We start from the raw sequence: 15,474 nt of genomic DNA, 5'->3' as shown, positions 1-15,474 counted from the left end.
GATGATGGCGGTGATGAAGGCAATGACGATGATGGCAGAGATGTAGGCAGAGATGGCTGTGATGACGATGATGATGAAGACGGCCAAGATGACCATGAAGAAGGCAATGACGTAGGCAACGGCGATGATGGTGGTGACGCAGGCAGCGATGACCATGGTGATGAAGATGGCCATGATGATGAAGATGGCAGTGATAGTGGAGAAAACAATGAGGGCGACGATTATGGCGCCAAAGATGACAATGGTAAGGTGATGAAGGCGAGGGTGAAGGTGGCGAGGATGCGATGAAGGGGGTGAGGATGAAGAGGAAGGCGAGGATGATGAAGGCGAGGACGAAGATGATAGAGGGGCAGGAGCTGCTGGAGAGGCATGACGTGGGAGACAGAAGGCAGACAGGAAGCTATTGGAAGGGCAGCAGGGGCCGGGGCGTGGCTCAGGAAGGAAGAAGGCAGAGGCATAGCCGAGGGAGGACGGTGGGCAGACGGCTCACGGGGAGAGATGATGGGAGGTGGGCCAGGAAGACGGACAGACTGATGCAGGGATGATGGGGATGACTGGATGACTAGGGGTGGAGTTGGGATGACGGGGGAGAGGAGTTGGATGACGGAGGGAGGAAGAGGGGGATGACGGAGGGACGGGTTGGATGACGTGGGAGGGGTTGGATGACTAGTAATGAGAGAAAGAGAGAGAGGAGTTGGATGTGAGGGAGGGGTTGGATGATGAGGGAGGGGTTGGATGATGAGGGAGGGGTTGGATGACGTGGGAGGGGTTGGATGACGAGTAATGAGAGAAAGAGAGAGAGGAGTTGGATGTGAGGGAGGGGTTGGATGATGAGGGAGGGGTTGGATGATGAGGGAGGGGTTGGATGACGAGGGAGGGGTTGGATGACGAGTAATGAGAGAAAGAGAGAGAGGAGTTGGATGTGAGGGAGGGGTTGGATGACGAGTAATGAGAGAAAGAGAGAGAGGAGTTGGATGGTGAGGGAGGGGTTGGATGATGAGGGAGGGGTTGGATGTCGAGTAATAAGAGAGAGAGGAGCTGGATGATGAGGGAGGGGTTGGATTACGAGTAATGAGAGAGAGAGGGAGGAGTTAGAAGATGGAGGGAGCGGTTGGATGATGCCTAAAGGCACAGTGTGCATTGATAGGAGAGAGAGGAGGAGTGGCCACGCTCAAGTACCCAGTAAAGCCGCAGGTAGGCGGAGGGGGAAGAATGCCGGTTGGAGGGGGAAAACAGGGACGCCGGGAGGCAGGAGCGTGCGCACCAGGAGAGGCAGCGGGGAGGAGTCGACAAAGTCTGAAGGCGACCTCGCGGGAGCCAGGAGAGGAGACGCCAGCCGCTAAAGTTGGGAAAAAACACACCATTACCAGGGAATGCAGCTGGGAGCAGTGGCGGAGGAGAAGCCGGGGTGGAAGGGAACGACCGGAGGCAGGAGACATATAGGTGAAGGACCATAGCGGATCAGTAGCGGGAGCCAACACCACATGTGAGGTTGTTTGACAAGCAGGTAGAGAGGAAGTGACGGTTTATATAGGTCTGGGAATGGGAGGTGTAAGGGCGTGGATCAATCTCCGAAAATTACGTTATTTAACTTCACTTAAACTTCTGCATTGAGTCTTAAATCTTACAAATATAGAAATATATTACAAATATAGTGTATTTTTTACAGATGCCCCCTCAGATGTGAGAATACAGGCTGAAGGAATCAGTGTGGTTGAGGGTGGTTCTCTCTCACTCACATGTTCTGCTACCAGTAGACCTCCACCTTCTCGCTACGAGTGGTCTGTTTCTCAGATGGACACCACTGAGAAGTACAGTGGAGCAGAACATCGCTACACCCTTAAAAATATCCAGCGGGAGACCTCCGTTTCCTGCACTGTGTTTAACTCTGTTGGAGAGGGTCAGTCAGAGCAGCTCAAGCTGAACGTCCACTGTAAGTTATTATTGCTTTAAGTCTGTTTTTAGATTTTTGACCTAATATAAGAAATTCCCAAATTCAAATTATATAAAATATATTAAGGACCAAATAAAATATACATTTTATTAAGAGAACAACATATGTCCTTGAGTCCTTAAGCTAATATATTGAAACTCTTGATTCATATACTGAGCCTCAGCAGTGATATTTTACCATAAAGTTACCTTAACAGTAACATTTTTACCACAAAGTTTTCACAGCAGTGATATTTTTACTATACATTTACCACAACAAAGATATTTTTACCACACACTTACCTCAGCAGTGATATTCCTACCACACATTTACCTCAGCAGTGATATTCCTACCACAAACTTACCTCAGCAGTGATATTTTTTCACACATTTACCTCAGCAGTGATATTTTTTTCACACATTTACCTCAGCAGTGATATTTGTACCACAAATTTACCTCTGCAGTGATATTTACCATAGATTTACCTCAGCAGTGATATTTTACCACACATATTTTGCCTGATTCTTGCTGTGATCATGTTTCTGTAAAGCTGCTTTGTGACAACACCAGTTGTAAAAAGCGCTATACAAATAAATTTGATTTACCTCAGCAGTGATATTTTTTTACCACAAATTTACCTCAGCAGTGATATTTTTACCACAAGTTTACCTCAGCAGTGATATTTTTACCACACAATTACCTCAGCAGTGATATTTTTTACCACAAACTTACCTCGGCAGTGATATTTTTACCATAAATTTTCAAAAGCAGTGATATTTTTACCATAAATTTTCCACAGCAGTGATATTTTTACTATACATTTACCTCAACAAAGATATTTTTACCACACATTTACCTCAGCAGTGATATGTTTACCACAAATTAACCTCAACAGTCATATTTTTACCACTAACTTTCCACAGTAGTGATATTTTTTACCATAAATTTACCTCAGCAGTGATATTTTTGCCTTTAATTTACCTAGGCAGTGATATGTTTCCCCACACTTTAACCCCAGCAGTGATATTTTCCATAAATGGATCACATAAGTGATATTTTCCCACACATTTACCTCAGCCGTGAAATTTTTTAACAAAAAATTTACCTCAGTAATGCTATTTTTTACCACAAATTTACCTCAGCCGTGATATTTTTACCACAAATTTACCTCAGTAATGATATTTTTTTACCACAAATTTACCTCAGCAGTGACATTTTTGCCACAAATTTACCTCAGCAGTGATATTCCTACCACAAATTTACCTCAGCAGTGATATTTTTTACCACAAATTTACCTCAGCAGTGATATTCCTACCACAAATTTACCACAGCAGTGATATTTTTTACCATACATTTACCTCAGCACTAATATTTTACCAAAAATTTACCTCAGCAGTGATATTTTTACTACACATTTACCCCAGCAGTGATATGTTTACCGCAAATTAACCTCAACAGTAATTTTTACCACAAATTTTCCACAGCAGTGATATTGTACCGTAAATTAACCTTAGCAGTGATATTTTTGCCTTTAATTTACCTCAGCAGTGATATTTTACCATGAATTTACCTCAGCAGTGAATTTTTTTTTTTTACCACAAATTTACCTCAGCAGTGATATTTTACCATAAATGTATAACATCAGGGATATTTTTACAACAAATTTACCTCAGCACTGATATTTTTACAACAAATTTACCACAGCAGTGATATTTTTACCATAAATTTGCCTCAGCATTGATATTTTTACCACACACTTACCTCAGCAGTAATATTTTTTCCACAAATTTATGTCAGCAGTGATATCTTTTCCACACTGCACTTTGTTTTTACTTTTGTTGTCTTTGACCTATATTTAAGTTTGTTTTGTTTTAAAACATTTAAAAGTGACCACCATGCAAAAAAATTAAGAAATTAAGAGGAGGGACAAACACTTTTTACACCACTGTAGTGTGCATTACCTTTTTTGTTTTATCATTTCTTTTTAAAACGTTCTTTTAAACTTCTGCATTGAGTCTTAAATCTTACAAATACAGAAATAAACTTGCGTTTTGTGCTTTTTTGCAGATTCCCCCTCAGATGTGAAAATACAGGCTGAAGGAAACAGTGTGGTTGAGGGTGGTTCTCTCTCACTCACATGTTCTGCTACCAGTAGACCTCCACCTTCTCGCTACGAGTGGTCTGTTTCTCAGATGAACACCACTGTGAAGTACAGTGGAGCAGAACATCGCTACACCCTTAAAAATATCCAGCGGGAGACCTCCGTTTCCTGCACTGTGTTTAACTCTGTTGGACGGGGTCAATCAGAGCAGCTCAAGCTGAATGTCCACTGTAAGTTATTATTGCTTTTATTCTGTTTTTAGTTTTTTTACCTAATATAAGAAATTTACTCATTTAAATTATTTAAGATATATTGAGGACCAAATAAAATATGCATTTTATTAGGGGAACAAGATAATATGTCCTTGAGTTCTTGAGATTATGTATTGAAACTCTTAACTTCTGTACATATAGCATAAAAAAAGCATTAAAAAAATTAATACAGTAAAAAAAGACGACTGAAGATAATATATTGGGCAAAATATAATATATTGAGACTGTGAATGAATATATTAAAATCTATATATGGTACCAAAGACCATCGAAAACGCTATAATGATAATACTGGCACGCATCAGGACCGCCCCAGGAAAGGAAGGTTTCTACGCCCATAACCACTCCTCCACCAAACTACAGGTTACCACAGTCAAAAGCTAACATGGTTCAACCTAGATCTCATGGCTGGTGGTACCATGGCAGAAAATGTGTTACGTCAACACACACGACTAGGGAACAACTGCAGTCAACAAAACAAAAAAACATAAATTCCCTACACTCATATAACAGATAACAGTAGAAAGACCAGAATCAAAGCTTTATTCTGGTGTAGAGAGACAGATACATGACGACAGAGGCTGTAGTGACTCAAAACTACAAAACACCAATAAAAGAGGTGATGATTTAAAAAAAAAACTCTTTTTATCAGCAGGAGAAGCTTGATGTAAGCAGCAGCACAACGCAATCAAAACTGGCCAGCGTCCAGCAGAGCACATGATACGTTAATCAGAGTTACCAGCCTCAGAAACCTCAAGTTAATCTAAATGTATTTTGGTTTGTTTAAAATTTTTAAGTTACTACATGATTCCTTATGTGTTCCTTTATAGTCTGGATCACTTCAAAATCACTTCAAAATTGGCATCCAGCAGAGCGGAAAGAGTAGAGAACAGTTACACCATGAGTGTTGGGAAAGTAAAAAGTACGTTTCAGAAAGTTGTCTAGTTGTTACTCTCTTGTAACTCTCTTGTACCTGTAGAACCTAGTAAGTATTTTGAATCTACTGGTTCATCCAGAGAAGTTACACTTTGAGTAAAGTGAACTTACCTTCTAAACACGTGCTGTATTAAAAAACATTTTTAGGAGGAATTTAGGAGAAATAATAAAACTGAAACACCTGTCATTTTAGTGTGGGAGGTTTCAAGGCTAAATTGGAGCAGCCTGGTGGCCAATCTTCATTAATTGCACATTGCACCAGTAAGAGCAGAGTGTGAAGGTTCAATTAGCAGAGTAAGAGCACAGTTCTGCTCAAAATATTGCAATGCACACAACATTATAGGTGACATACCAGAGTTCAAAAGAGGACAAATGGTTGGTGCACGTCTTGCTGGCGCATCTGTGACCAAGACAGCAAGTCTTTGTGATGCATCAAGAGCCACGGTATCCAGGGTAATGTCAGCATACCACCAAGAAGAACCAACCACATCCAACAGGATTAACTGTGGATGCTGTAAGAGGAAGCTGTCTGAAAAGGATGTTCGGGTGCTAACCCGGATTGTATCCAAAAAACATAAAACCACGGCTGATCAAATCACGCAGAATTCAATGTGCTCCTCAACTCTCCTGTTTCCACCAGAACTGTCCGTCACCACAATCAATTATTGTGCTCTAAAACCAGGTGTTTCAGTTTCATTGTCCAATCCCTGTATAAATGTTTGTATTGTTAACTCACTGTTTTTTCCTGTTCCTCAGTTCCTCCCAAAATCCTGCTCTCTCCAAATTGCTCTGAGTGGGCTGGAGGTCTGCTCTGCGTGTGCCGAGCGGAGGCCGAGCCCAAAGCTAACGTCTCCTGGACGGTTGATGGACGCCATGCACGTTTCCCACAGTTCAATATCACAACCAGCTACAGCGGTACAGTGACGGTGTCGGAGTTAACCGGCCCACTGACCGGCAACGTATCCTGTACCGCATCCAACTACCTCTCCACAGACCTCCACCACACCACTGTCCTGATTCCACAGTCAGAAGGTACTGCAGGAGGAACGACACAGAGAGACAGAGATCCTGTTTAACGTCGTCTTCATGAATCTTCTGTTCTCTGTCTTACAGTAAACTCTGTTATAATAGCTGCTGTGGCTACTGGAGTAGCTGTTTGTGTCATCCTGGGAGTTACTGTGGTGGCTGTTCACCTGAGAAAGAGGTACATTTAGCTCAGATATTAATAATCAGTGATTACTTAGTTCATATTATATATACATTCATAATCCAGAAGCAGAAAAATATAAACTGTTTAAAAAAAGAGTTAAAAGCTCCAACTAGGTAGGATTGAGATTTTGTGCTTGTGGGCGCCCCCTACAGTTGCAGAGTGTAATAAATGTATACAGCACTGTCGTATATATCTTTTTAAAGAAGTAAAATGAATATATATATATATATATATAATTTAATATATGAAATGTTTACTTTATTGTAAATCACGACTGAAACAAGACATTTCTTCTGTGTCTACAGCTGATAAAACAGTGTGTTTACAGAGTAGCACTGTTAGCCCTCACCACCAAACAAGCACAGCATGAAATAATATTAAAACAGAAACACAGTATCAGTAAAAGCTTTTACAAGCTCCAGACTAAAATATATATTTCAGTTTGGAGCAATTTACTGCAAGCTAAGCTTACAAACAGCCATATTTTATTTAATAAAATATAATATTAATTATATTATAATATTAATATATTATATATATATTAAATAAATATATTAATATTATATTTAACCCGATCGCTAATGCTAATCGCTAATGCTAATCGCTGTTAGCTTCCGCCTGCTAGCCTACAGCTTTAGCAGTTAAAACAAACACTTTAACTCAACTTATACCTCACATATTTACACTCTGGATGTTTTAATAACCTTTTAACTCTCTTATTAACATTTTAAGCTCCTTATAAAAATAGAAATACCCACTGATTTACTTATAATCTGACTTTATCTGAACTTACCGGAGCTTCTCCTCACAGCAGCCTCTTTCCAGCACTGCGACCTGCTTTCAGACCTGTATGTAGTTCTAACAGTTCTACAAGGACTACAAAAACCCGCTATTTGGAGTTGGTTAATTCTTTACAGAAGATAACTAGTAGTGATGAGCACAGCAGCTCTTTTAGATGAACTGAATCATTAGAATCTGTTCACTAAAAAGATTCGTTCAACAGATTCGTTCATTTAAACGATTATTTTTGTGCTGTTCGTCTGTGCTGTACTATTGTGAGGAGAAGCTCCGGTGAGTTCAGATAAATAAGTACCAGATAAAGACAGATTATTAGTAAATCAGTGGGTATTTCTGTTTTGTAAGGATCGTAAAATGTTAATAAGAGAGTTAAAAGGTTATTAAAACATCCAGAGTGTAAATATGTGAGGTAGAAATTGAGTTAAAGTGTTTGTTTTAACTGCTAAAGCTGTAGGCTAGCAGGCGGAAGCTAGCAGCGATTAGCATTAGCGATTAGCATTAGCGATCAGGTTAAATGTGTAAATATATCATGTTAAGTGTAAAATATGTCTGTTTGTAAGCTTAGCTTGCAGTAAATTGCTCCGAACTGAAATATATATTTTAGTCTGGGGCTTGTAAAATCTTTTACTGATACTGTGTTTTAGTTTTAATATTATTTCATGCTGTAGTTGGTTGGTGGTGAGGGCTAACAGTGCTACTCTGTAAACACGCTGTTTTATCAGCTGTAGAAACAGAAGAAATGTCTTGTTTCAGTCCTGATTTACAATAAAGTAAACATTTCATGCTAAAAGAGACAAATTGATGATGGTTGTAATTAATTTTCTGTGCTTTTTACTTTCCGATAGAAAAAGTAGTTTACATATGCAGGTGGATTTTCCTGCATTTTTCAACACATTATTCAGGTCTGAAAGGGTTAAAATGTCTAGTTGTGTCTCTAGTATGAATGAATGCCCTGTGAGCTAGTTTTTGTAAAACCAGTGATCCGGTTAAACGCTTCCTTAGTCCGGTGGAGGAGTGGGTGGGGAGAAACGATAGAATTTTGGCTCTTGCTGATGAATATTCATAAATGCAAACATATTGCCTCTGATAACAGAACCAGGAGGCAGCGAGACAAACAACAGTTAGAAAAGTTTTAAAATAGACATTTTTACACTAATAACAGTTCTTACAATGTCATATGTTACTTTACAACCTGCTAATGCAGTTCAGACACTGATCTAGTCTTAGAGTCTCTGTAAAATGCAAAATCCACCGGAGATCCTATTTAAACCTATAGATACTTACACACAGAGATGGGTAGTCTGGGTCCAGAAAGCAAACATCTACCCAGAGACCCAATATTTTCCAGACACATTCATATTATACCATTTTATTTGAGCACTATTGTTTCATGCAATACTCTTTACATATCTCTCCACCATGAATGGATTCATACGTGCTTATTTTATGAGAAATTCATCTCACAAATTCTGGACAATTTTTCAGGCATTTAGCAGTATGTTTGCAATCAGTCAAAAACTAATTTTAAATCATTTACATTTGATTTTTTTTACTATGCAACAGTTAGATTTTATCAGAAAATTGTTCAGAAATTGTGTAATCAATTAAATTGGCATTTGAGACTCTTACATCGAATGATTAATTATCCACTCTCTATTTTTCCCCCATATTTTGCCACAGACGTCAAATAGCCCAAAAATCCACCTCCAGGTAAGATTCGTACAAATATTAAAGCAACGACAAATGAATACATTTTGTTTTTTTTTTGTTTCTTACATAGTAACTGAATAGTGAAGTGATCCAGACTATGAAGGAACACATAAGGAATCATGTAGTAACTTAAAAGTGTTAAACAATCCAAAAAACTCTCTGAAGAAGCATTTAGGTGATCTTATCTGGAGAGCTGTTAACTTGCAGTTTCTGAAGCTGGTAACTCTGATGACCTTATCCTGTACAACAGAGGAAACTCTTGCTTTTCCTTTCCTGGGGCGGTCCTGATGAGAGCCAGTTCCATCATTATAATGTTTTTGATGGTTTTTTTTGTTACTGCACTTAAGGATACTTTTAAAGTTCTTGAAATTCTTCTTTTCTGTTTGACTGCCCTTCATTTCTTCTTGAAAGTATTTTTCTTTATTTAGTTTAGTAGTTCTTGCTTCTCATAATCTGGATTAGAACATTACTCAAATATTCACTATTCACTGTATACCTGTAACTCTACCTCTTCACTACTTTACAACTGATGCTCTCAAACACATTAAGAGTCAAGAAATTCAAGTAATTAACTCTTGATGAGTTCAGCACAGCTGTTAACTGTTAAGCCTGAATTTCAAGTGACTCTGCCTCATAAAGCTGACTGAGAAAATCCAGCAGAGATGTGGAAAAATGTCTAATCTAAGAATGTGAAAAATAATACATAATCTGTTTGGTTTAACACTTCTTTTTTCTACCTTTACTAAATAATTCGATATGTTTTTCTTTATAGTTTGGATAACTTTTGTATTAATTTACAATGCAGATAATTTTAAAAAGAATAAAAAATAATGGAATTTAACCACTGAGTATTTATAGTTGTTTTTTATTTTTATTTAAAATGAGCATAATATATTATATTCTCTAATGTCGTTTAAATACTGCATTTTTTTCTTATAGTCAGCGTGCATGTTCAAATGAAAATTTAAGCAAAACTGCTGATGTGTGCGAATCCAATCTTTACGGTAACAATGTGAAGGATGACGATATTTACGCCAACACCATGGAGATAGAAGAGATTTCTACAGAGAAGGTACAAACCACTAACTCTAATTCATTAAAACACATTTTAACTTTTAAAAATTATCACTACCTCTTTTATATTTTTGTAACATTGTAACAGTCCATACTATATGTATGTGTATAAATCCATATTATATATTTATATGCTGAAAACAATGTTTCATGGGGTTCTTAACTAAAATACCATGTATTTACAACATTTATGAAAAATAATCGATTAAACAGCAGAAAATTTGGGTAAAATCTGCACTGTGACCTAATTTTCAGTCAGGTATTAAGGAACAGTAAAGTCTCTCTACTGAAGTACAGAGTTATACAGGAGTTTCAGTTTAGTTCTCCAGCACCCAGACTGGAGCACTATTAGCATTAGCTGCTAACCGTGCTAAGCGCTAGCTCTTTCACCGCTCAGAGGTGAGTATTATCAGCCTGTAGCTTGCTGCTAACTCCAGCTAGCACTGCTAGAGCAGCATTAGCATTAGCCGCTAAGTTAACTGTTCTAAGTGCTAGCTCTTTCACTGTTTAAAGGTGAGCATTATTGGTATGTACCCTGCTGCTAACCCTGCCTAGCACTGCTAGAGCAGTATTAGCATTAGCCGTTATCCGTGCAAACAAGCTACATTAAATCAAGATTTGTGGGATGAACCGCTAGCTAATATCACCCTGGGTTACCGTAACACTCAGGGTTCCTCAGTGTAGCGCTATTGGACGACATTTACTAGCGACATTTACTAAGCACTGCTAACCGCGGCTAAAATATTGGAAATTTAAGCTTACCGTAAATAAACAAAAGCACTTTACTCACCCAAATAAACAGTTTTTAGTAGAGAATTCTGTGTAGATGAATTAGAAGAAAAACATGGCCACACCCCTGTCCCTTACTAGTGTTGCTTAAAAGGTGCATTTTAATCCTGCGCACCTTATGTATGAAAATAGACCAAAAAATAGACGTTTGCTGATAATGATGCGCCTTATAATTTGGAAAATACGGTACTTGGGAAAAACTTAAATATTAAGGAACATTGTGCAATTTACATTCTAAAAGGAAATGGATTATTTTGCCTACACACACACAAACACACAAACATACACACTCATTATCAGCCTGCAACTCCTCAAACGGTCACTATTCATTCTGCCCACATAGACTACCAGTCAAAAGTTTTAAAACACTCCTTATTGTGTAGTACTTCAGTAGCAGTGCTTTTTAATTTTTAATTTTCATTTTATTAATGACTTTATTACTGCTAATCACTTCACCTGTCAGAAACTGCTGAAACTGAAAAGACTTAGACTGAAGAAGAGATTTGTAAAGCTGAGGTTAAGGTGCTGTTGCCATGTGGCTTAGCTAAAATCAGGGGGTTTAGTTACCCTGTGCAGTGTGCAGTGCTCGACTGAGCCAGTGGAGGGAGCCATTGTGTGAAAGAAGGTCTGATGCTGCAGTTGCATCTCAAAAAATTGAAATATGTTTGAAAAGTTACTTCATTTCAGTAATTCAGTTGAAAATGTGAAACTCATATATTATATAGATGTAATAACCCACAGAGTGATCTATTTTAAGTGTTTATTTATTTTATTGTTGGTCAATGATAATGGTGTATCAATGAAATTTGAATATTACATAAGACCAATTGGTACTTTTGGCTACAGTGTGGGCAGTGTGCCAAGTCCTGCTGGAAAATGAAATCTTCATAAGCATCCACATAAAAATTGTCAGAAGCAGAGGGAAGCATGAAGTGCTGTAAGATTTTGTGACACAAAACTGCACTGACTTTAGGCTTGATAATAAAACACAGTGGATCAACACCAGCAGATGACATGTCTCTCCAAACCATCACTGATCATCAGTAAATTTTACATTTCATTTGTAAATCAAGGGAGCAGAGTCAAGGTATGAGTAAAGATTTACAGATAAAGCCAGAGAGCGGTGAGCGCCGTTTCCTATACCTTCAAAAGACTCTTGGAAACCTAAGAAAACTGATACAGGAAGAGTCACGTCTGGCTGACCCACATGGAAACAGCAGCTTTAGCCTTTAGCTCTTTAGCTTAGCATGATTAAGGACTGAGTTTCAGTTTCAGCAGTGCAGAGAAAAGCAGTTTGTCTGGATCATACACCACTACTATTGGACTACTAAAAAAAATACAAATCTGGAAAAAAAATCACCTAAAAATTATACCAAATTAAAAACCTCTGCAATATAATCAAGAAATAGATGGATGATCACAAGCCATCAAACCAAACTGAACTGCTTGAATTTTTGCACCACAAGTAAAGGCATAATGTTATCCAAAAGCAGTGTGTAAGACTGGTGGAGGAGAACATGATGCCAAGACGCATGACAACTGTGATTAAAAACGGGTTTATTTCAGCAAATACTGATTTCTGAACTCTTAAAACTTTGAGTATGAACTTGTTTTCTTTTCATTATTTAAGGTTTGAAAACTCTTGGGAATTTGGGTGAAATGTTGTCTGTAGTTTATATAATAAAACAAAAATGTTCATTTTACTCAAACAAAAACCTATAAATAGCAAAATCAGAGAAACTGAAGTGGTCTTGTTTTTTCCAACACTGAATAGATTAGTGAGTAAAAGGTTCCTCGATTTTCAAAAGACAAAAAGTTGAGATTAAACATTGTTTTAAATTTTCAATTATTTATTATTTTTTTTCCATCTTTAACACTTTCAGAAGAGCAAAAGAAGAAAAGCACCTGAACCAAAGTATTTTATCGTGAGTATGAGGTTTTATTAATTTATAACAAGAAGTGTTTTTGCATACACACACCGACCCGTTTCTTTATCATAAATAATACATTTAATACATTTTCATGTCACATTTCATGATCATATAGGACACTCTGCATTTATATAGTATAATAATTAAAGACTGTAGTTCTGTGTCTGTTTCATTACATACTTTATTATTGCTCCTTTCACCCTGTTCTTCAATACTCAGGACCCCACAGTAGAGATAATTATTATTATTTGGGTGGTGTTTATTATTGTTCTCAGCACTGCAGTGATTAGCACTGATTAGCTAAATCAGATGTAAATCAGATGCAGCAGTGCTGCTGGAGTGTTTAAACACTGTGTTTAATCATCCTCATAAAGTGTTGATCATCCTCTAGTCCTTCATCACTGAGAATATTGCCCAAACGACATTCCTTCATCACATTTAATATCAACCAATACAATATTAGGTATAGTGACAGGTCTAGTGTAGAGCTATAGAGTTATCTCTGACTGGACTTAAGCTGATACAGGTGCAAGAAAAAGTATGCAAACCCTTTGAGTCACTCCAGAAGGCTCAGTATTTTCTTCTGTTGAAGTCGTTCGGTTGTTGATTTTACTTCTATGTTTTGGGTCGTTGTTCTGTTGCATCATCCATCCTCTGTTGAGCTTCAGTTGGGGAACAGATGGTCTTCCTGCAAGTTTTCCTGCAAAATCTCTTGGTAAACTTGAGAATTTATTTTTCCATTGTTGACGGCAATCCGTCCAGTCCCTGAGGCAGCAAAGCAGCCCCAAACACATGATTCTCCCGCCACCATGTTTCACAGTTGGGATGAGGTTTTGATGATGGTGTGTTGTGCCTTTGTTCTCCACACATAGCGTTGTGTGTTCCTTCCAAACAACTCAATTTTCGTTGTTTGGACAGCAGAGATTTCTACAAGTATTCAGCTGACCCTCTAGGATTCTTCCTCACCTCATTGATTCTCATTCTGTGCTGTGCTCTTACAGTCATCTTTACAGGACTTTACCACGCCTAGGAAGAGTAGCAACAGTGCTGAACTTTCTCCATTTGTGGACCATCTGTCTTACCGTGGACACATGAAGGCTTTTAGAGATACTTTTATAACCCTTTCCAGCTTCATGCAGGTCAACAATTCTTGAACTTAGGTCTTCTGAGAGCTTGATCTTTTGTGTGAGGTATGATTCACATCAAGCAATGCTTCTTAAGAGCAGCAAACTCAAAACTGGTTTGTGTTTTTATAGGGCAGGGCAGCTTTAACCAACACATCCAATCTCATCTCATCACATCGTGCCTTCAATTAGCTCTTAGAAAAGTCATTAGTTTAGGGTTCACATACTTCACATATAATATTTATGTGTGGTTTTAGTTTAAGCAGACTGCGTTTTGTCTATTGTTGTGATGTAGATGAAGATCAGAACACATTTAATGACCCATTTATGCAGAAACACAAGTATAATCCCAAAGGGTTCACATACTTGAAACTGTATAAGGGTGAAAGGTTCCACAGTGTTGGTAATGGTGTTTGCTCTCTGTGTTTGTCAGGATGACATGGATGACATCTATGCGAATTGCTGAGATCTTCTCGATATCTCCTCATCGTGATGACAGCTCTTCCTCCCAGATCATCTTCAGAAACCTTCAGTGCTACAGTACAATACCTGTTAAGATATTGCGCTGTTTTACATGCACTCAGTAATCTGATAAACCACTTTAACTGTGCAACCACTTTGGTTTTCTTCAAGAAATGCGATTTCTATTTTTTTATTGTGCTTTTTAGTCAAATACTGTGATTTAATTTAGAGACAATTAATATATAAGTAAACAAAGCTAAATTAAATATATATTTATATTTTAAAGTCAAACGAGCGCTGGATGTTAATCTACACAGATTTATCTCCTGAAAACTATTTATTTGGGTGAGTAAAACAATCCTGTTTATTTACAGCAAGCTTAGATTTCCAATATTTTCAACAGCGCGATTAGCAGCAGCGTTAGACGTTGTTAGCAGTGCTCAGCGCTAGTAAATGCTACCCGACAGCGCCACACTGAGGAACCCTGAGTGTTCCTGTAAGCCAGGGTGATATTAGCTAGCGGTTTGTCTCATGTAGCTTGTTTTTTAAAACGTTAATCGTGCAGACTATAGTCTGATAATACTTAACTCTAAATGTCGAAAGAGCTAGCGCTTACCGCAGTTAGCGGCTAATGCTAATACTGCTCCAGTCTCAGTGTTGGAGAACTAAACTGTAACTCCTGTATAACTCTGTACTTCAGCAGAGTGACTTTACTGCTCCTTAATACCTGACTAATAGAATTTATACATTTGGCAAAATTAAAGGATTTTATGTATGCTTTATAGTGCGAACAAATACAATATACATATATGTATGAATAAGTTTGTTTTTAAAAACGAGAAAAAAACATAGCAAATTAATTTAAGGTAAGTTTTTTGTTTTATATCTTAAATAGTATATCCTTATTATGTTAAATATCTTTTATTTAAATAAATTTTAATTTGAAAGTCTAAATATATAATATAAATATATAAAAAAACATTTTACAGTACATGATACAATGAAATATGTGTTGCTTTTAGAGATCTTTTATCTGCTTCATGTTGTCAGAAAGGTTCTATTTAAGTGATTTCTTCATTCTACAGGTCTGGCAGTAATCAGGCCTGGTTGTGATTAGTAGTGAAATTGAATTTG

At 37.7% G+C, this 15,474-nt stretch overlaps 1 protein-coding gene and 2 long non-coding RNA genes across 3 annotated transcripts in view; 2 read left to right on the top strand and 1 right to left on the bottom strand.

The window, feature by feature from the left end:
• The window catches only part of LOC125783645 (B-cell receptor CD22-like), a 141,739-nt gene that overhangs the window by 14,863 nt on the left and 111,402 nt on the right, over positions 1 to 15,474 (top strand). The window contains exon 5 of the mRNA XM_049467556.1: positions 1,670 to 1,933. Coding sequence (XP_049323513.1) covers positions 1,670 to 1,933 — 264 coding nt within the window. The remainder of the gene's footprint in view (positions 1 to 1,669; positions 1,934 to 15,474) is intronic.
• LOC125784406 (uncharacterized) overlaps positions 4,839 to 15,474 on the bottom strand; it is a 71,083-nt gene continuing 60,447 nt past the window's right edge. The window contains exon 3 of the long non-coding RNA XR_007427199.1: positions 4,839 to 4,945. This is a non-coding gene — a long non-coding RNA (uncharacterized LOC125784406). The remainder of the gene's footprint in view (positions 4,946 to 15,474) is intronic.
• LOC125784423 (uncharacterized) lies at positions 7,196 to 10,032 on the top strand. Its single transcript, XR_007427221.1, has 3 exons — positions 7,196 to 7,523; positions 8,931 to 8,960; positions 9,900 to 10,032. It is a non-coding gene; the product is annotated as an uncharacterized LOC125784423 (long non-coding RNA).

This window comes from Astyanax mexicanus, chromosome 1 (assembly GCF_023375975.1).
Source record: "Astyanax mexicanus isolate ESR-SI-001 chromosome 1, AstMex3_surface, whole genome shotgun sequence".
Lineage (NCBI taxonomy): Eukaryota > Metazoa > Chordata > Actinopteri > Characiformes > Acestrorhamphidae > Astyanax > Astyanax mexicanus.
This window is presented reverse-complemented; position numbering and strand designations above follow the sequence as displayed.